Below are 24,194 nucleotides of genomic sequence, written 5' to 3' on the forward strand. Positions count from 1 at the left end.
CTCTGTTATTTGTTTTTAATTTTTTTTACTCAGCTTCATTCGATGAAAGACGTGTAAACGACAGGAAGTACAGTCACCGATAAAAAGAGTAGTTTTTTCAAAAACCTGTTTTAAAGCAGTTACCTTTAAGTTTATAATCATATGTTTAGTAATATGTCGCTAGGAAAAAGCTAATAAATATAAAGCTGCTCACCTGCTTTAAACAAAGGTTGTATCTGCCACTGACAGTCTCATTCCAATGTCCTCTCGCCCTCCATCCGTAGGTACGTACACTATTTAGGGTATTCAATTGTGACGTGCAATGCTTTGTGTTGCTTGTACTGTCACGTCTGAAAATACTGATACGGACAAAGTGCCAAAAATATGTATACTATACACTACCTTAATATATGGGCAATAATGTCATATACATGTCGCAGGCCGATCGTACGATCAGGCAGATCGTAATGTTCCTGTGTAATGTTTTGACGATAGTCACATCAAACCAATATATAGGTAGGATAGGTTCGTTAGGTTGCTTCAGATGCCCGAAGGGCTAACTGCCCAGAAATAGGAGCCCCGCTTTTCACGTTTCACGATATGCCTAGGAATTTCACGATATGCCTGATCTTACGATCGGCCGCCGACATACATACACATTCTAATGTACATTTCCTAAACTTATAGGTAAATTCGTGTCCTTCTCTCTCTCTCACCGAGAGTTTAAACGTGAGCGAGATGGAAGTGCGTGCCTGGGATATCATGTTATTTAATTTATATTTTAAATAAGTTTAAATAAAAAAAATTACCAATACGTTCCCTGAAGCATGATAACGCTGATTTTTAGAAGCAATTATCATATTTTTAGTTTAGGTGCGTAATTTGTTACAAATTTTTAAAGTGCATTTTAGACCTCTATGCTCGTGATTTTTTTCGGTCGAGTGTAAGTGAAAAACTCAGGATTCAAATCGATACAGTCCCGCGGGAAAGGCCTCAAGGTCCCTAATTAAATTATTGGCAGACGTATTGTGATCCAAAAAAACGCTACGACTTTACGTATTTGATCTATGAAACCGCACCTTCATTGACCGAAGCGTAGCGAAGGTCTACGTTTTGACTCGGGCATTTTGCTTTTGTATGTCCGGATGTTCTCCTCTACAGGTCGCAATTATTAACCGATTCTCGTGAAATTTTGTAACCGAATTCTATGATTCGATAAAAAAAGTTTGTCGAGCCGGTTTTTGGAAATTTTTTAAAATGGAAAAGTTGTGACAGCTCGCGCTTAAACAAATAGTCGTATCGGTATCATAAGAGTGTATTCTTTATGAGACATGTTTACAGATGGCCAAAAATTCAGATATTTCATTTCGCTGGTTTTGGAGGTAATAAGATATTTAGTTTTTACTTGAGAATGAGTAGCTAAATTTCATCACCTTTTAAGAACCATCATGGCGTATTTTGCAAACGTTCGCTTTTTTGTTTGCACAGAAGGTCTGGGTTCGATCCCCAGTAATTATATGCTGGGATATAACTTATTGTATTTTTTTTGCACTTTTCGTATTGTTTTTATTTTATTTACTATATTGTCATCGTGCCCAATAAGATATGCTCGCGAGGTCTACAGCTCACAGAGCTAGCCACTAATATAATGGCATCTACTTGCAAAATGGTCCGCATTTTTTGGACCCTATACTTTAAATTGTTCCATTATTTATCTCGTAAGTAGATATCATGATATCACACAACAGAATTACACAAACACTCACACAATTACCCAAGAATAAGTTTTTTTTTCTATTGTAATGTAACAGAACAGGAAGATGTACCAATTACATTTACAATCCGTCTACGGTTGATGACACACGTGCTCGGATAATTAGTATTTGATGAATATGGAGTTTGGACTAAAAGCCATAATAAAATCAAAATAGTACCACGCGATGACTCCTTTATACAATAATCGTTAATACTTGTAAATAAATTACGTGTACAGATTAAAATTAAATTAATTAGATTTTATGGTTGAATGATTTTAAATAAGCAAATAAATACTTAGTATACTTTTTGATCAATCTTACACAAATCGACCTATAATTATATGTAGTCCCTCAGTAAGCTTGTGTTATGTTAATTATGGGTACTAGATGGCGATATATTACTAGGTATATATATATAAATGCTTATATAGAAAACAACCATATTCAAGAACAAATAAATCAAGACAAATTTAATGATGCTGTCATAAAAACCCATCAAGATGCCCGCAGGGGCAGCCTGGAAACTGTAGAGCACAGCTACAAAGACCCATACCTACTTAACATACAAAACACTCGGTACGTCGTCAAACGGATAAATAGATGACAATGATGACATGATTTGCTTGTCTGGGCCAGATGCACAGATACGGAGCGGTGCCGAGCCGAGTGAGCCAGGCGGTGCGGCTCAGCGGCTGGCGGTGCGACCGACAGCGCCGCGGGGCGCCGGCCCGCCGACCGGCGTCCGACATGCGCCACGACAACACTCGTGCGATTTTTCTATTAATGCGAATTCAACCTACATTTTAGAATACTTGTTTGATAATGTGAATGATATACTCGTACTGAAGCGTATTTCAAATAAAGTGACCAATTTGTTTTCGTAGCTCTATAATCTTGACGGAAAAAAGCTGACTTCACATTCACATAGCAGTTTGAAATGTCATTGAAATTCTAAGAACAAATTAAATTACTTTTTTCAAACATGCAATGAAATATTGATGTTATGTTCCTTATAATAGGCTGCGAAGTATGACGTTTCAGGTGCGGCTAGGACAAAAGGTCGTTAATGGAATTTCATACACATCTTGCAGGCCTAGGCCGGCAAAGTCCTCTTTTTTAATTTTCATTTCACAGATATTTGTGACACAGCATCGTGGCATTCATCCATAAAAAAAAACTAGAGGCAGTATTTGCTTTATGGTTCGTAATGACACTCTGCCACTACGCCTATAAAAAAAAAAACAAAAAACAATGTTTGCTATAATATGCAGTTTTATTTGTATAAAATCAACATGAACTTAATAAATAATACATTCTATAATTTTAAATTATAAATTTAACTACATAAATAAAAACATTTAAAATATTTCATCTAAACGTTAGCGGTAAAAAGGTCTACTCAAACACGCGTAGTTATATTTTTTAAATTGTTATGGAGGTAAAGTTGAAAAATATTCATTCTGTTTTATTGGATTTATGGTGCGTTATTGATTTTTTGACTTTAATATGAGTTCCGACGAAATAATGAAATTAATATTAATTGTAATCGTATGTGTTGGAATTGGCAGCGTAAGCAGAATTGATTTTAATAACTTGCTGCCTCTGCCGCCAAGTCAAAGACGAAGTATGTATATGGTTGCTTATGGCAATTTTATTATTTGAGAAACTAAGAAAAATGGCTTACAGTTTATTAGAAACAGTTTTGTGGCATATTTTAAATGAATGTAACTACAAATTCGTCAACACTGTGGAAATTATACTTATTTACTCCATGCATAAAGCCACGATGTATGTGAAACATGATATCAACATGAAAGACTATGTAAACTTATGTGACGAAAACGACAGTCAGACGGATACAAGGCGAAAAAATCAAAGATACATGAAAATATACGGATAGTAAAAATACACGACTCGTGTAAAACATACGCGTGATAATGATATAGGTACGTGTTGGTTATATTTTGGGTGTAGTTTACTTTTAGTTTTTTCTATAAATAAAACTTGGGTTTCGGAGATTTTTTATTTTATTTATTTCATTGCATGTTTGAGAAAAGCACTATACATACCTACCTCGGCGGGAAATGGGGTTGCCCGCGCTCAGACCTATCCGGCTCGCTTCGCTCGGCCGTCTATATGTCTTCGGCCGGCAACCCCTTTCGTCCCGGCCTCTGTAGTAATGTACTATTCTATGATAATATTTATTTTCTCGTTTATAGTCATTGAAATTATTTACAACCTTAGTGTATCTCTTAACAATTACAATTAATTAGGGCTAAGACGTAAAATACTTACTTGACGTGGCACTGTTTATTTAAGGGTCTCCCTAACGCCAATGACCTTCGATCTGAATCCCTTAGTTTTCTAATGTTTTTTTGTACACACAACAACGGCATTAAGCAATATACATAGTATCCCATATTTACTTCAAAGTTCATTTTCTTCAAGATATTTGCCATCAAAGTTGAACAATTTTAGGCCTAAAAACTGGTTTTCTAGCAATAACTTTTGGGTGAATTAGTTACAAAATTAAAATCTCTGACAGGTTTTGGGAGACGTACCCAAATATGTAGATTTCGTATACGTAAGATCCTTCACAGCAATCGAGTTACGAAAAAAGTGTTTTTTTAGACAATGTTTAACAAAATCATAAGTATTAATTTCTTTCAAAATCCGGTAGACAAGAATGGAGATAAAAGATTGAAGAACCGATAGCCGATTGTCTTATAAGTCTATCTGTAGTGCAAATGTAGGAGATACGACCTAAAACTTGTCAAAAATCGATGAAACCCGCAGGTAGCCCCTTGTTTGGTTTTTAGAGTATAAAAAACAAAAAAAATATCGCTACAAGAATGCTTATAAGATTTGAGGATACCTCAATTCCTCATGGAATTCATCATCAGAACTCTACCTTGACAAGTATGTTGATTAAAAACCTTGGTGATCAAACTCAGCGAAGAAGACATCGCCAAACGTGTAATAGTTGCGTGTCGTGGAAGTGTTCCGTTCTGGTTTTCATCAGCAGATCCACTTCAGCAAATGTCAGTTTTTTGAATAAAAAGGAAATGCTTAATTTGTTGATGAAAACACTAAAATCACAAAGTATATGTTTGAGGAGTTCCCTCAATTTCTCATGGATCCCATCACAAGAACATTAACAAAAATGCGATCAATATGTATTACGTAGGTTTACTAGGTATATTATGGCTCCTCTACACGATGGGCCAGCGCCGGCCACTCCAAGGGACGCAGCCATGCCGTAGAATGAGATAGCAATATCACTTGCTCCCTCTAACGCATAAATGCCTCCCTTGGAGTGGCCGGCGCTGGCCCATCGTGTAGAGGAGCCATTAGATTTCATGAACACTCGATATTGGTTTGGTCTGTCATTGTTTTTGTGTAGCCACCGTTGGCCCTAGTTGTATATGCAGCTGTAATGCTCAGCCAAGGTATGGTTGGACCGGATCGATACAGCGATTGCGAGCACGATGCTTGTTTTATGTAAGTATTAAATAATCCTAATTGTAAAATAGTCGTTATGTTATATCTTCTTGCTGTGTAACTTTTTTACTGTATGTTATCTCTATGTCTTTTTCTTCTTGTCTGTTACCTTCCGTGATTCTTCTCACTTGATGGTCTCATCGGAAGATCAGCGCTGGAAGCCACCAGCAACATGCTGAGATGGGGCCATTTCGTGGCACTTTAATCTTATTTTGTGTTTTCTTTTATATTATGTATTGTATCGATTGTTTGTGCTTACGAATAAATCAATTCTATTCTATTCTATATATGTACCTATTTTAAATAAAAAGAGTTCTGAAATACCTAACAATTTAACGACCATTAAAAATAATAAAAACATACAAATCAACCGATTTGAGAACCTTCTCCTTTGGGCATTTTGTAGTCGGTTAAAGATGTATCAAGTATGTACGAAGTATACTACTTAGGGTCAGGTGGGGTAAATAATTAAAAGCCTTGTGTGTAGACTTCTTTTTGAATGGAATAGGAATGAAATAGAATAAGTTTTTTGGTGTTAAAAACTTAGTCTTATTTTTACCCGTGTTTTATATTTAGGTACTCCACCTGACCCTATTTGGTCAAAAACAAAACATACGAAAAACTTACTTTACACCTATAAGCTTGCAGAAGGTAGGTACACTCAGTAAAATGCACAATAGAACCCTGGGTCCCCAAGCCCTGGTACCTAGGTAAACTAAGGACATGAACCCAAGTAAAATCGTCAATCATTCGATTATTTACGATTGTATTTTAATATCACTTTGCCATGAAGCTTTATCTTAACTTTGATTTATTTTAATATAATGTAAAACGATCCAACGTTGGTCTAGATAACTGTTTATGATAAGTGTCACGGTGGGCCGTACCTGACGTGGCTAAAGCGCGTCATGATTCACGCTTCCCGCGGCTGCCGCCCCGGAGTCTATCTGCGAACAAACGGCACACTCAAACCACATCGACTGCCTTCGACGACCCAGGATACTGTCTCATCTCAACAGTGCCTTGCTTACAAATTTGTAAGTATAGACATTGCGATTGTGATAGTTCCTGAGCGAAGCCAATATATTAACTAAGCAAAACACGTAATATCGAACTTTTAAGAGCATCTTGACATTAAGATAAATGTTGCACTGATGTAGGTATCATGCAAGTCCAATGAAAATTAATAGATGTCTTATTATTTGTTTTCAGTTGGTATCTGACTTTCTATTGATAATGGCGCAATGCTGAAATACCTACTAAACGAAATGGCGAAATACTAGAGCAAAACAAATTAATTTACTTAAATATGTACAATGTGTTTGTACACCTATAGTGGAGCTGTTAACCATAAAACTTTGAAGGGGTACAATTTAAAAATGGTACAGCAAAAACTTAGGAATGAGGGGTGATTTGTCGATAAAAACGGCTCCACTATAGGTGTAAAAACACATTAAAGTTCGAACTCGTACCTAAACACCAACCTCACCTCAATGTTCTCGAAGCTACTACAAATAACCAAGTGTGTTTGACGTTCGCCTAAATTGACGGCGACATGAATAGGTAACGCGGTCAAACCATTATACATAATGCAATCGTAGAGTGCTGAGATCTATCGAGATGCTTCTTCATTCAAGGATTCGACCTGATGCATGTTTATTGCTCGGAACTCGGCCAGTACATACAGGTACATGTAGTGCATTAGTACATTGTGCAACGTGGGGGGTAAGTGGAATATTGTACGAGGGTTTATTATATTCACGACAGCCATAGGCTGGAGTGAATTAAAGACTCGAGTAACAAATATATTAAATAATAAACGTAGGTATTTTAAAAGTAAAATTCCTTTATACCTTGACTTTATTTTTTACTTATAACCTTCATGGTTCGTATGAATTAGTGACATAATTAAAAAAAAATATATATATATACGTGTTTTTATTGAATTCCGTTAACTTCGGGGTATAGTTAAGTACGTTTATAAGAACTAAATGGCATAGTTAATTTTCAAAAAAAAATTTTTTTTTGTTTTCTTTTTTGTTTTTTTTTGTTTAAAAAGTAATTAAATGTAGCATATAGCGTTGCTGTAACACGGGCATTACATTTAACTCAACCAAACAATTGAAATTTGTGACATATCAATGTCATTTCGTACATCAATCGACCGAGATTGTACTTAAGTTTAGTAGCAAATGTATGAACTCATTCTAAACACTAATCAATATGTAAGCCGGCCCTAAGGCAAGTGTACACGCTTGTAGAGGCCTTATAGGAAAAAAATAAATGGGAGTTATGGATTGTGCATACCTTATATAAGATAATACCTGCATGGAATAAGGTATTTTTCGGGCAAGTGTGATGAAAAAATATTTTCCATCGTATTTTCACGAAAACGTACGGACGTCTCTCTTTTAGTCAGTACAAAAAGTACTGAGGTTGTCTGAAGTAGCATGACAAATACGAACGTTTCCGTGAAAATACGATGGAAAACAATTATGCACTGAATCTTTACTAGTCTGAAAGCTTTATTTCAATATTAATTTTAATAATATGTATGCTTTATTTGAAGAAAAAGAAGAAAGAAGAAGAAAATAAATTTATTCAGTACGCTTTTATTAGTATAAAACATAAATATCACTGAAAAGGTCTCCCTTCAGCTTGATGTCAAGCTACCTTTCAGGTATCTAGACGCTGGTCTTCCGTGGAGACCTGTCCAAGCGATCGCGTCAGCACGTAAACTTAACTAACATAATAATTTGCATATCAATTAAACCAGAGGATAAATTAAAACTCAGACGATACACACGATATAGGTACATTTCTTACAGTTACGAAAATATAATATCATGTTTAGATTCACTTTGAATTGACTTGAAAACTTACGCAGCAACAAATAAATAAATCAGTACAAGACCCACACCTTTAATTTCACTATATCCTCTAAAGCTCCCGTTCGATTAAGTAAATTCGTAACTTAGCTGCAATATATCCAATAGGTAAAATAGAATTATTTGTGTCGTAAGTTCGAAGATTTTTTTGAGGAGTTTCCTCACAATCTCGTTTAAAGTTGGGGTATGGTAAACATACGTCACGAGTGCTGTTCGAGGGGCACTACTGGCTGAACCGGTTCTATCAATTGGATATTAGTAAACTAGCTAGTTTTCTGGACACGGCAGTCTACAAGACCTAATTAATAAACATAAAACCTCTTTAACCGTAATGACAGCATTTTGATTACGAAGAAAATAAACTGTCAAAATTGAGTGAGATACGAGTTTTCAAAAGTAACCAGACCGTGATGACAATGATGACACGACAATGTACCTGTGGGTAGACATATTTAAGTACCAACTCGTATATTGTAAAAGTTCCATACCAAGTAGCTATTGATAAGTAAGATGTATGATGAGTAAGATGTAATACAAAGACGCTTTATTAGCTAAGATTTATTCATAAACGCGCTACAAACCTCAATTAGCTAATAATCGTTTGTCTTTAACTCTTTATCTGTAATTTTGACTTATGTATTTGTAAGAAAGGGATAAAACATAATTTAACTAAATCAGGCCCGTAAAGTTTTATGAATAAGGGGGTAAATTAAATAATTGGGAATCAAGAAATATCAACACACCGCAAACGCATCTGAGTATACGTACTAGGATATTAGGCAGTACCACTGGCAGTACCTACACGCGGTCATTACCTATATACCTATGTCATTACCAATGGCGAAATCCCATCTATGTAACGCATACAGTGCAGATCGGCTAAAGTTCGTTAGCGGACGATTAAGCTCGTTAACCTTTGTATGTGACGGTCGATGGAATTTTAAAAGCATATTTTACGGATTGTCAGAATGAGGCTTAAGTCGCATTTATGCACACACGATATCGCGCGGTAGGTACGCACTAAATTTGAATACCTTCAGTAATTTTTAGCCTTGCTAAGCGTGATCGTTTTGTTAAATTTTACTTCCTAATTAATTTATTCGTACAATAAGTTTTATATTTTAGGTTTTTATTGGGTACAACACAACAGAAACGATATCCATGCTCATCAACTCATCACAAATATCTACGTCCATGGTATAATAATATACTCCGCCTGGTACTCTATTCCGAGATTCGCGTATGACCTAACTGACACGGGCCTACGTCATCATGCTGTTTACAGGTTCTCAAACTTTAAAATGTGGGAGAATTTTAACCAACGGTGAAAATTATTTTAACGGCATTAATTTTAAGTTATTCATGTAGAAACATAGTAAAATAAAACAAATCTAATGTATTAAATTAAACTTTATTTATCTATACAAGACAAACGTTTGAAAAACTAATTCACAGTTACACATTAATTACCAAGCTTACGGCGTGAAAAGTTTGGAAAACACTGCGACTGCTGACACTGAGCGAGAAGGAAATAACAATTAACACGCGTTCGACAAGGATGACGGTCAGGGCATGAAGTTATCTAGATCCGAATTGTCAAATGTGACAGCGCTATCCTGTGTTGTCAGTAGTGTAAACAGAATTACCCGAACGTCTGAAATTTCTGTCGTGAATCGGAAGATATTGCTAACGAATAATTAAAAATGACGTGTTATTGTAAAATTTAAGATAAAATACATATAAATGAAAATTATAAAATTATAAAGAAATAATTTAACTTATTAACCATAGATATAATGTACCCATGTAACATGTTAATTTGAAATAAAGTGGCAATGTTATTGTGACGTAGGCCCGTGTCACTCTGGGAATAGAAGACCATGTTTTATTAGACCATGTCTACGTCAAACTCGGAGTAATTAACAATGGAGCCGCCATTAACAGGCGTTCCCCTCTGTCGAAAATAGGCGGCCAATGGTCAACCACATTTCAACCATATGTATGGACTGACGTACCTATACATTTGATGTGCCCCTCCCCCGCAAAAAACGGCAGACTATTTTGTACCGAAAATTTTAGACATGGCGTCTCCGAAGACGTCAAACGGTCTCTGAGAAAAACGCATTTAACTAATTTGCAAGACCGAAGTGATCCGTGAACAAAGTTTTGTACGGAGCACTAAAAAATAATCAGCATTTATTTTGAAGTCTCCATCTTCAGGTATGTAAACAAATCATAATACGGTATTTTATTGGGCAAGAATATCCTAATTAATTAATTTCAGGTGCAGTAGGCTTAGAGAACGGAGTTTTTGAAAACGCTATTTTAAGTCACAATACGGTTGCCAAAAATTAAATTAGCAAAGTGATTATAAATCGTTGTTCATGAATGACAAAAATATTTCTGTTAATCAACCGCAGTAACGTCAGAAAATATGAATAGGTATGCGTGTAAAGATGTTAGTTTTCAAGGTCAGTGTCTTTCATTGAAATTTATAATTTAAACGCTAATGTACTTTTAAATACCATATCGAGATAAATCATTTAGGTACTCTTTATTTTTTCTTACTTTTTTGGGGTATATTTTCACAGCCCGCTCTCTATTTTTGTAACTCATCTAGGTACCTATTATTTTATCTAGCAAAAAATTAAGTTTGTATCTAACTATAAGAAAACACATTCAAACTTCCATCCGCTAAAAAATCTTAAGTACTCGTATGGGGTCATCCATAAATTACATTACACGAATTTCATCATTTTTTTACCTCTCGAATAAAAACGATATACCTATCGTTGAGGAAACTAGTTATTTAGCTGTACCGCGAATACAAAAACATCAAAACAAAACAATTTTCGGCTACAAGTGAAAATAAAGTGACATCGCAATGTTTGTGATTCCCCCTCCCCCATGTCACATTTTCTTGACCCCTCTTTCGCCCTAAACGTGTGACATAATTAATGGATGAACCCTAAATAATCTCAGTAATATTACCAGTAGTAACGGAATCATACCAGTTTTCCGGTTCCCTTTTGGATGAGGGTTCGCAATAAGAAAGTTTCAAGAGTACCTGTGGATCCGGTACTGTCTAGTAGGTACTTATGCTATGTACCTAGGATCAAACTCATAAAATGTTGGTAGTAATAGTAAGTAGCGACTTATACAAAAAGTCCGGAGTACATTAATAGTACATTATTGTCGAGGCTCGGAAGTAGCTACTTGCAGGCTGAGGATTCGTTTTAAACGGACGACCTTGGGAGTCCGTTTAATTGAATCCGAAGCCAGCAAGTAGCCTTCCAGCCGAGTCATATATAGTGCTTTTCTCAAAAATGGTGCAAAAAAATATAAATATCATAGAAATATTTTACAAAAGCAACGTTCTTACGTATATATTTTCACAGAAAAAAGTAGAACCAATTGAAAAAATTAGCTTTGCCGCCTTTTTATTTTTTTAATAAAAAAATAGAAGTGTATTTTTCTGCCTAAAATACGCCAACCTATTTGAGACAGCTAAATAGTCGCGGTACTAATCATCTGTTTGGCTGTTTAATGGGCCTGTGCCTTCATTTGATATGGCCATTTCAACTTTTAAAAAGTTTGGAACTCGACAAATAATGGAATTTGTATGCAACATTGCAGTCCCAAAATCGAGACTGCAATGTTTTTAATTTTTTAATTTTTGACTGACCATAAACTACGCGCTTCGCGACCTATTTTTTAAACGGCAAAGTCGACTTTGCCGTCCATTTTTGAGAAAAACAAATATACCTACCTAAATTTAAATTTATAGTTTGCCCTTTGGTGACTTAGGTTAAAGGGCGACACACACGGCGAAAATAATAATAAAATAGGGTATCTGACTACTGTCAAATCAGTTTATTTTTTCGAACTGTCTATACCAGCGGTCGGCAACAAGCGGCCCGCGGGCAGCATGCGGCCCGCGAACTTCTCACTAGCGGCCTGCGAGCCTCCCTGGCTATTTTGTATGTAATATGGACAAACGACAATGTCTGATAAAGTCATAAATATTAACAAAGTGCGGCCCGCGTCAACTTCGTAAACTACTATGTGGCCCTTGGCTACTAAAAGGTTGCCGACCGCTGGTCTATACGATTTGCTCCTATGGAATTTATATGAAACACTAGCATGTGACGTCACGATCAAATTACCTACTCTTTATAGTATTATAAGGGTTTTAAAATAGGAATTGTATCCAAGAATAACTGCTGTTTACGTTTCTGTATCAATCTTAAGGTGCTTTATTTCAGGGGTTGGTCTGTGATTTCATGCATGGTGTAAAATAATTTATTTTAACGTTTTGAACGCCACAGACGGCAATTGACGTCAACGCAAAATCGTGTCAACGACGCCAAAGACGGCATTTGACGTCGATCGTTTTTTGATGAAAATCTACTGAAAAACACCCCACTTTTAGGTTGGCATTATTTATTCACAAAACTAAATTTTACCCCCGTGGCGTCACGTCAGTGGCACGGCAAATGGATGCGCCGTTTGGCGTTCAAAAGGTTAAACACAGGCAAATACCCTATACTTTATGTTAAGATGCCTGGATATAAAATATTATATTATCTTAAGGTAACACACACACACAGTTGTAAGTGTTGTAACGATAATATAAATATCCGCGTCGATAGCTTAAGATTTGTTCCATTTTGCATCGGATATTAAGTGCACACTCTGTTTAAGGATCTTGCGATATATTTAGCATGTTAAGATTTATTTCGCATATGACATCTATACATCGCTATAATAGGCATCTTAACATAAAATTTTCAAATCGCTTGATAGCTATGAAAATGTATAGCTTAGCCGTTTTTGATAGGTGATACAAACTGTATGGTGAGCGATATTTTATCTTAACGTAAAATATTATGAAAGGTCAATGTGGCTAATCCCGTCATATTTTTGAGCTAGTTTAACTTTAGTTGAAAATATGAAACCTTTATTTTAAACTATTTATTTACCCATGGCGTGCATGTAGTTGGCTAACAATTGACTTGGCTTTCAAGGTAAATTATGAAATTCAGTGTATCTACGTTGAATAATTTACGAGATTTTTTTTTTTTTAAATAGTCAGGTAGACGAACTTTCCGACAAATTGGAGCTAGTCCGTCTAACAAGATGTTTCCCTAGCATAACGAAGTTTTTTCAAATCTATTATAGTTGGAAATAAACACACGCAGATTTTTATATGCATTCAGGCCTTGTACATATAGTGGAGTAAACGAAGCAAGATGTTGTATGGAGACCCATGCATTAATTCCTCAGTCGATGAAATTTTGCTTGGTTATTGTATAGTATGAGCCGAAACTAACATATGAAATATCCAAAAAAAAAAACACTCCTAAGTTAGGTTTTTATACGTAAAAATACAAATCTGTTTATATATTGAACCGAGTAATTCCTCCGTCCAAAATTATTTTACCAAATAAGTTATTTGTATCAGCATGTGATACTAGAAAAAAATCAAAAACTTTTGTCAAACATGAGAATATTTTTTTATGATAATTCCTTTTTTGGTGCTCATTTTCATCGGAAAATTGCTCTGTCAATTTTTTCTTCTTATATGATCTTAGAATATAATTTAGCGTAGAGGGTAAGAAAATCCAAAAAAAATGCATACCCAAATTTATGTATTTCAGAACTATTAAAAACTGAGAGTGGAAAATTTCTCAGCCTGATTTCTTTTTAAATATATACTGAGTAGTCACGTATACACTTAAATCCAAAATATCCAAAAGAAATATCATCCAGGACACCGAAATTTTGGAAGCGAAGATAAATCCATCCCGCGGTTACGCAATAATGTACCGTCTTCCTTTAGCAGTTTAGTGCAGATTAGCGTCCTTGTGCTTCTAGTACGACCCGACCGCGTGACCCGCAGCCTGCACTTAATGGCTCCTCTACACGATGGGCCAGCGCCGGCCACTCCAAGGGACGCAGCCATGCGGTAGAATGAGATAGCAATATCAGTTGCTCCCTCTAACGCTTAAATGCGTCCCTTGGAGTGGCCGGCGCTGGCCCATCGTGTAGAGCTGTAGAGGAGCCATAAGAAGGGAGTTGTCGTTGTCACTAGTGTGTGATTCTTTACACTACATTTAGTGATTTTTTGCGTTTTCTTTGTACCGAATAATATAATTATATTAACGTAGTTTCATATAACTTTGATTAGAATAATATCACGCTAAAGACGTTAATAACAACCGACATCAAATACACTACTAAACCACTACGACCAGTTTTGACATTGACAATGTCAAAACTGGTCGTAGCCGTACTAGAATTTTTGCCACGTAATAAAGATTACTTATCGTATGCTTACCGTTAATAAATTGCGATATCTTAAAACTTAACCGTCAAGATCTTTAAAACTACTGAACCAATTTTGATGAAACTTGCACTATAAACTGAAAGGACCTAGATGTTAATGTTGCAATGTTTGTTCTTCCAATTTTGAATCTTAAATGTATATACCGCATAAGTGCTTTGGTGCTATACTGTTAACTTATGTGTAAGTTTTTAATAAATAAATAAATAAGGTTGAAACGATAAAAAATAACTATGGGACGATAATCCTTCGCTACATTTTTTAAATTTGCCGCCTTTTTCTACTGACAAGATTTGCTTGACCAAGTATATTTTACAAAAAAAATATTGCAGCAGTGGCAACATTGTAATAAGTTTTTTTGGTCTTGAATTACGTTTTTTAGTATAGAAAAGCAGCAAGCCGCCACCGCCGGGTAGTATAGGGCGAGGCGCGGCGCGCGCGCGGGCGGCGGCCGGTACCGCTCACGCACCCCGCTTGTACTCCGCTCCCTACACACTGTTCCCGTTATGTTTCGTTTTTAATGCGCTCGTTATTTTTTTGGATGTTTTTATAGATGAATGGAAAGAAAACTGTGAACTTAATTCAATAAATAAAATGGATAGAGAAATTTTCCACAGCGAGTAAAAAGGCAATTTCTGAAAATAGTATAGTTACATGGTAATTTTTTTGGATTTTCATTTTGTAGGTATAAAACGGCAATAAGCTGGCATTCCAGTGAAAAAATTAGACTGAGCAATTTTCCGGTCCAAGACACACCAAAAAATTATATTTTATTAATATTGGTATTTCTGCTGGGATATTTTTTTGGATATTTCATATATTATTGCAATACGTTACATGAATATGTCCGGTGAAGAAAGTTTGAACGGAGCATTTTTCTGTAAAAAGATATTAACGATTTGAGACTTTAGGTATTTACTTTAATTCTATTATTATTATTCTTTGGATATTTATACAATACTTTTTATTTATTGATACTTTATCATACTGTTAAGTTTTTTCTGGCTGAGGAATTACTGCGGGGTCCACTACCTTTATTTACTACACTAATAAGATTTACAATATGAGTTATCGGCAAAAATCTTTTTTGGGGTTATTCCGGCATGTTTTGGCAAGCAGATGAGCTCAAGCTTTAAAATAAAATTTTATTTTTATGCACTATGCAGTCAGTCAGATGTAGTGCCGTACTACACTCTACCGAAGTACTTAAATCTGTCGCCATGGCTAAGACTATTTTTTTAGTAGTGATATATTACCCTGAGCCATCGCTTACAGGTCGATCCAAACACTGGGCAGTATTCATTGATTTAAGAGCCCATCAACATGCACACTAGCGCCACTGCTAACTAATCGTGATTATTTAAATTTAACGACAGGTATTTAAAAAAGGGCGCCGCTACGTACTGTATTGTGTATTTAAGTACCTTTTGAATACATCAAACTAGTTTTTTTGTTGCTGGATTCATCAATCTATGCGTCCAAAGTTAAAACGGCCGTTTTTGTTTTGAGTTCATAGATCGACGAATCCAGCAAGTACTTAAATACACAATACAGTACGTAGCGGTCCCCTTTTTTAAATACCTGTCGTTAAATTTAAATAATCACGATTATATAGCAGTGGCGCTAGTGTGCACGTTGATGGGCTCATAACAATTCCTCTTGGTTTTTGACCTAAATAACGTTTTACGATAGGTTCTTTTGAGTATCGCTACTTACTTATTCAGAGAAATTCAGAATAGTTTGTTTCTACCAGAAATCCACTTTTCAACCGCTTTGCCAACAGTCTTAGATAAGTGGTAGATCTACAAACTGTCTTCGGTCGGCCTAGTATTCAAGTAAAGATAAAGTTACTATAGTTCGTTTTTTTAGCATTAGAAAGAACTTGCAAGAAGGTAAGCGATTATGACAAGTCTTTTAATGGAAATTCGCTTTTTAAAAATCAATAACTATTACTTATGAAAGCAGAAGAATATAAAAGATCGTATTAGATTCATAATTGTTACATATTTGCCGTAATTTATTTTTAAAATGTGTTTTTCAATTAAAAGACACATCAAGATTGTTTACCTTTTTTCTAATGCTAAAATAAACGAACTATAACTATTTATTTTTATCAATGTGGCTTGGAGGTAGGATGATTTAGGATGAGGATTCAGGAAAAACTGGACTAAGGGTCTAGAATAACGTTCTCTGTGTGTTAGTAAATCATAAAACTGATTTACTGGTGTCCCTCGATTACAAGATTTTTGGAAAGAAGTCTAATTACAAAATAACTGCAATACTCCTTGCATTGTTATTTACATTAGCTTGTTTTTCTTAATTTATTTCGAAATAATATTTAGAAATTACTTCTTTTATTTTTCTGCAATCTCGTAAGTAGGTATAGATATGTAATGTACTTTACAGTATATGATAAGGCCTTCCATTTCATTGTCTTTGAATCCTTATTTTGACCATTCAGACCAACCTACCTATTGCATTTGTGTTTGCATGTTTTGATTTGCAGTGATTATCTCTAGCCAGGCAAATGACTAAAATTTAGCCCATAATAATGATGTGTACGACGGTACGGAACACTTATTACCGTAGTCGTGACTCAGGATTAGCCGATTTTTTCTTTTGGAGTTATCATTGTTATTAATTATGTCCTCAAATATTCTCTTTATCAAAAAAAAAAACCTTGATGACCCCTGTTCGTTATGAGAGACCTATCCAATGACACCCTTATACTATAGGGTTGAATAATAGTATTCATGCCCTGAGTTACGACACATATGTTTATATGTCGTAATATTTACCTTAAGTAGAGATTATAAGAAATAAAACGAAAACAATATCTTTAAGTAAGGATCTAAGGATCCTTTAAGATATTATTTTCGCATTACGAAGCTGGCAACTCCTCTAATTTGAAGGGAAGCAATGCAATGACTGTATCGAATAGAATTTTGATGCATCTCTAAATACGGAATAAAAGAAGATATAAGTCTATGATTATAAAATGGCATTGAACTTCAACCCTCTTGAATATAAACCAACCAACACACATGTAAATAATATAATATCCGGGTGTGTAATGTTTAATACAATTATAAAAAATCTATCATATATTTGTTATAACGCCATTTGATATATTATTGTATGTTATAATGTAATTTTTATAATACGTTTCCTTTATTATATAGTGATTTCATCTAAACTGTCATTGATATAATGCCTAATGTAATATAATTTTCAAATAGTATATAGACATGTTTTATAATGACATTTGTTATATTATATTTTTGTATAACATAATACTTCATACAATTTTATCAAGTATAAATACATATATCATATAACATTTTTTGTCATATTTCATTTAGTGATAACCTGATAACGTAAAGTTTTACATACTTTTTATAACTAGTATGTAGGCCTACTGCTTTTGCTAGCTATTTTATTCTAGGGAGGTCGCAGTTCTAACCTAACCTACTTTTTCACGGTTTTCGTTCTGTGGGGGCCGCAGTTCAAACCTAACCTAAACCACTTTTTTGATAGAATATTTTATTCTACGGCGGGTCAAAGTTCTAACCTAACCTAACCCTCCTTTTGTTAGGTAGTTATTCGTTTGTGCGGAGTCGCAGTTTCAACCTAACCTAACCCATTTATGTCATGCAACTATTATGCTACATAAATAATTATGTGATGTCACTTGTTAAAATAAATGATATGCTTTAGAGTATGTAATAATTATGGCAATGTATATTAGACGAAGTGTAAATATACCTTATGACCACAATACCAATAATAACATTATGTATACCGTTAATTAGGTATTACGGTAGTATGACATTTATTACGTTATTCAAAATAACGATATATCAAACTATAATATATGAAAAGTAATTATAACAAATGTAATGCACCCATAATATCCACTTTAACTCAACCTATACATTCAAAAGCACATGATGACTGTTTATAGGTATGTCATGATGACCGGTCTGACCCAGTGGGTAGTGACCCTGCCTATGAAGCCGATGGTCCAGGGCTTGAATCCCAGTAAGGGCATTTATTTGTGTCATGAGCACAAATATTTGTTTCCGAGTCATGGGTGTTTTCTATGTATTTAAATATATGTCGTTGTAGGAGTACCCACAACAGAAGCCTTCTTGAGATTACTGTGGGACTTAGTCAATTTGTGTAAGAATGTCCTATAATATTTATTATCATTTATTATATATATGTAAATTCATTTTCGATGTAATATAAAGGATATGAGCAGGCTGAAGAACATAGGATACTTAAGGGAGAAAAATATTGAAATGTCTAGAGTTGATTAATATATTGACTGAGACTTTTACCAAAGCCAACTTAATCTGATAAGACTTTCTAGATACCAAATTGAACCAGTAAAACAATGAATTTGTTAAACAAAGTCAAGAGCAAAATCTAACGTAAAATGTACTCCAATAAGACACCTGTCTTAAGCAAAACATACTTTTTAAGGTACGTATGGATAATAATATACTGTCTACAAATACTTACTGCCTGCCTTTCGATGAACTAGGTTGGTTAAGTATATCGTCCATTCTGTTTGAAGGAGCATGGAAGCTTCACGAACTAATTAGATTTTTATGCCTTCGAAACTTGACTTCGCTTTTTAAACGCAAAGTTCGATAATAAAACAAAACGTAAAAGTACTACCGAAAGGAAAAAATTTCAAAATGTCTCAAAATAGAATTGGAAAAAAACTGTGATTCAAAATATTTAAGCTAGAACAACAAAAACACTTGGCACGCACTTTCGATAACACAAACCGATCACACAAGAAATTAGAATCTAATTCAAATGACAAGCGATGGTCAAATGTCAACGTCAAAACATTACGTGCAAAGACATTACGTGATAACAGGGAGACGTTCTGAATTTAGTAATGTAAGTAGTATTTTTTGAAAATAAATATTGTTAAAATCTTCGTTTGTGTTGTGCCAATAATTTACTGATTATTGCATCAAATATTGTAATCATAGTGGTAAGTTCATAATATGTAAAGGTGTTTTGAATAATCTTCGTTTACTAACGGCCTCCCTGAGGCCGACGTATTCGCGGACGGTATGGGAACGTTTGTAAAGCCCGTTCCACACTCGTGCACGAATCGCGACGCGAAGCCGTGAACGCGAGTGTGGAGTCTAGTTCGCTGATAGTCTGTGCGGAAAGAGAAGAGTCGTGGAATGTATGGGGCCCAAAACATTCCACGACTCTTCTCTTTCCGAACATACTCTATGCAAAATCGACTCCAGACTCGCGTTCGCGGCTTCGCGCCGCGATTCGCGCACGAGTATGGAGCGGGCTTCAGAGGGGCTACCGCGAAAACCGAAATTCGCAAATTGCGGGGATCTTTCTCTTTTACTCCAATGAAGGCGTAATTAGAATGACAGAGAAAAATGCCCGCAATTTGCGAACTTCGATTTTCGCGGTTATAGCCACTGGAGGCGTATCCAGATTAGTCAATTTTTCGCCAATCTGATTCAATTGCCCGGTCGAATCAGGAGGTGCGGACGCAAGAATACCAATTTGTGAGGCCAGAGGGGCTACCGCGAAAACCGAAATTCGCAAATTGCGGGGATATTTCTCTTTTACTCCAATGAAGGCGTAATTAGAATGACAGAGAAAAATGCCCGCAATTTGCGAACTTCGATTTTCGACAGTATTTTCGTTCTGGGTCATTTTTTCAATTTACAGGGCACTAATATCACCATAAATCGAAAATTGGAGATTAACGCCAATTTCATTTCTGATCAACTCGACCGATATGATCACAGCGGCTACCGCGAAAACCGAAATTCGCAAATTGCGGGGATTTTTCTCTGTCACTCTAATTACGCCTTCATTGGAGTAAAAGAGAAATATCCCCGCAATTTGCGAATTTCGGTTTTCGCGGTAGCCCCTCAGTCCCGTCTGGATATCATTTAAGCCCGCTCCACACTCGCGCATAGGATATAATACAAGGCCTATTGACCAAGGCCTGTTCACTTCCTAAGAAAGTTATGTCCCCAAATAATTGCGCATGTGTGCGCCTTAATCTTCTATGTGTGCGTTGGCCTCCGGGAAAAAGTTGCGAGTAATAAAAATAAAAACATTTTTCTACAGCAACATTGCTCCCAACTCTGATTTAAATTATCACGAATTTTATACAATATTAATCATAAAACGGGACTTAAAACGCTTAAAACTTAATTACATGCGATTAAGTTTTATAATGAATATTTGCTTCCAACTGTCTTTATTAATGTTCATAAAATATATGGAGGGTAGGTACGTCTACCCACCATAATAAAAAATATATTTGTCAATGACTCTGTCCAACTGCTGTGGTTAAAGTTCATAACGAAAATTTTATTTATTAACTCTTTAAATAATACATACAACGTGTACCGCTACGTACCACTTAAGACTGTAAGTCTGTACCTACATGGATTACAGCAATGCACATAGAAAATGTGCTAAATGCGGAGCAACGGCTGTTGAAGCAGCCAGAGTGAAATTTACAACTTTAGTGGGTTCAGAAGGAACCGAGTCATAACGCATCTGGAAAGCGTATTAATTAACCGTGAAGAAATGTATGAATACAAGTTGGAAATCTGTGTAAAATGCCGTATGTAAAGTGTAGTGTATCTGTGTGTAAAGTGTAATAGGTAGGCATGCCTAATGTTATTTGTATAAAAGGTACTGAAAACTTGTGAATGCGCTTTATTAATGTCTATTTTTTTATTAAGTTGCCAGTTGCCAGTTTTCAGTGTATATTTTTATATGTAAAACATTTTTTAATAAATAATATATATAAAGTTATAAACATAAACATGCCTTTTATTTAAATCAATTGATAATACCACAAACAAGGGGTAATATTTGCATCTTGCATATATTTCGTGATATGAAGATAACAAATATGTTTATCAACAGAATTACTACCTACCAATACCCGCCAGGCTAAACCGGTTGTCAACTTTAGTTCCATTGGTACACAAAGACGGCGCCACTAGTATAAACGTATAAACGGTTGGGGACATTTTTTTGTATGGAGTTACCGTTCTTCTCCTAGTGAGTATTATATTCTTTGCTATTGACTTCCTTGAAACGATGGGACCCTTCAAAATTGTTCATGTGTTGTCCGTTCCCAGACGAGATTGCCAGTAATTAACATCAAAATATTCTACTACAGCAACATTGCTAGAACTGGCTTTGTCTATAGATACGATTTCTACTAACAAATCAAATTATTTTATCAAATATATTTTGATTTGTATTTTATGAAGTAGTCATATGTAAATTATTATTTATTTTTTGATATATGTATATTATTATCTATTATATTTCAGTTTGTCTTTGTCTATGTTCATAAAATCCACGAAGGGTAGACGTGCCTTCTACCCTCCTTGATAAAATAAAAAAAAATATTTGTCAATTGGCCTCTTTGATAGGCCTTGATTTGGGTCTGGCCGGTAAGAACATAGACAAGATAAAAGTCTGTAATGTCAATGCTGTCATTTAAGTCATTTTTTTTTTTTTTGTTAGCCTGATTAAGTGTCCCACTGCTGGGCAAAGGCCTCCCCTCGCTCCCTCCACTCAACCGGACATGTCTGCCGCATGCACCCTGAAAGGTGGGCCAAAATGGTTACGGAGTGGGACCCACGGAACACCATAGATGGTGCTAGCCGGAGTGCAGGCAGACCGAAAAGGAGATGGCGGGACGACTTGGACGTATTTTGTCTGGATTGGCGGGAAACTACAAAAGACAGGGTTAAGTCATTTAATGCAAAAATATAAATTTTAATATAAAACGATTTATTCACTTGAAATATATTTATTTACCTATTAATTTTAAAAATAAAAACTATTTATATGTACGAGCAACATACTTATCTAAATGCGTCTTCGCACAGACTTAGTTAAATTTAAACCGATGTCTCTCTTCCTTCCTTGCTGTATGTATCCGGCAATGGCGACTTCATCAACAATTCTTATCCGGATTATGGAAAGCCCTAATGTGTGTGTGGAAACCGTTGTAGTAAATCAGAAACAGCGATAATTTCAAGGTAAGATATATATTAATCTTTAAATAAAAATGAGCGTGCTAATTACCAAATTCAAATGTAATAATTTAATCATACTATCCCCGTAAGTCCCGCGGACGCTATATCGCGTCCGAAATTATAATCAAAATTCAACATAGATGTAAAACCCCACATTGTTTAAGCTGGTAACCCTAGGAATTAGCGACGTTAGTAATTAGGAAGATAGATTTATATTGTTTAATTTTTTGACTATTTTGTTTTAGAAAGTGAATCAGCAGATGGCTTGAGCGTGAGATAATAATATAATCCTGGGCCGTCATATGATTTCTTGGAAAAAGCTCAGAAGGGCACGTATCTGCCGCATATCCAAACTAGTTACCCGGTGACCAAGAACGCTGCGCGGAGCTGTGAAGTAGAAAATGTCCGATAACCGGATAGATGTAATAACAACTTGTAACCATTTGCCATATCAGTGTATGTATTCATATGTATTATGAAAATATTTATATCTTAATAATACGTAACTTTTTGTTACCTTTTATATTTCACGAATTTCTGAATATAGTACCTAATCATTGTCTTTTAACGTATTTTTTTTACTTATTTGTGAAATGCTAATTTAAGAGCCCAACAACGTGCACACTAGCGCCACTGCTAAATAATTGTGATTATTTAAATTTAACGACATGTATTTAAAAAAGGGGCCGCTACGGACTGTATTGTGTATTTAGGTACCTTTTGAATACATCAAACTAGATTTCATGTTGCTGGATTCGTCGATCTATGAGCTTAAAACAAAAACGGCCGTTTTAACTTTGGACGGGTAGATTGACGAATCCAATAACATAAAAACTAGTTTAATGTATTCAGCAGTGGCGCTAGTGTGCACGTTGATGGGCTCTTAAAAACCTGACCCCAACAAAAAATAAAAACATACAAAAATAAATTCCCTCTCTGGGATTCGAACCCAGGACCATTAGCTTCCTGAACTGGATTACTGCCAATACCCGCTAGGCTAAACGGGTTGTCAATTCTAATTACAATGGTATCCTACCAGAGCGCTAGTAGTATAAACGAACTTTTGAAAGGGACATTTTTTTGTATGGAGTTATCGTTCTTCTCCTAGTGAGTATTATATTCTTTGATATAATATAATACGGTTTGTCGCGAGCCGAGTCGCGATCGCATCGGATGCTGTTGCATCTCACTATGTTAGCTGACATCGAAACGCGCCCTAAATGACGTCTGTCATCTGTCATCGAAGCTTACCTGTCAAATAGTTTTTTCTCGTCCGCCCCGGCAACGATATTGGCTTAGTTTTTATTTACTGTTATAAATGTGGGTAGTAAAGTGCTTTAGAGTTTCCGGCGCGTCCGGTCGCTCGTCTATTTCGCCTTCGACGGCCAGAGTTTGAACAGTCTGTAGTGGTAACAAGTAGATTGCGTAACGAACACGTGGTAGTTGGATGGAGACATGATCCCAGCACCTCCACCATGTCGCGAACTACCCCTTATGCGTGTGCATGTAAACTTATATAACTTATATTACTTTATATCATTAATAGGACTGCGATAACACACACACAAGGACGCGTCGCGATACCGAATAAACTAGTGCCCTGGTTCCTATACCGAGTGTGGCCTGTAACATGAGCAAAAAATTAAAT

At 35.5% G+C, this 24,194-nt stretch overlaps 1 protein-coding gene across 2 annotated transcripts in view; it reads right to left on the bottom strand.

Moving 5' to 3' along the window:
* Positions 1-19,294, bottom strand: part of LOC134804766 (protein cycle) — a 72,437-nt gene extending 53,143 nt beyond the window's left edge. The window contains exons 1-2 of one of the 2 annotated variants that reach the window (XM_063777987.1): positions 18,999-19,294; positions 6,125-6,184 (exon numbers count right to left, since the gene is read on the bottom strand). In XM_063777987.1, the coding sequence (XP_063634057.1) occupies positions 6,125-6,147 (23 nt within the window). In that variant the 5' untranslated portion in view covers positions 6,148-6,184; positions 18,999-19,294. The remainder of the gene's footprint in view (positions 1-6,124; positions 6,185-18,998) is intronic. The other variant, XM_063777986.1, reaches the window with a different exon arrangement.
* Between the last annotated feature and the right edge of the window lie 4,900 nt (positions 19,295-24,194).

Source organism: Cydia splendana, chromosome Z, assembly GCF_910591565.1.
Source record: "Cydia splendana chromosome Z, ilCydSple1.2, whole genome shotgun sequence".
Lineage (NCBI taxonomy): Eukaryota > Metazoa > Arthropoda > Insecta > Lepidoptera > Tortricidae > Cydia > Cydia splendana.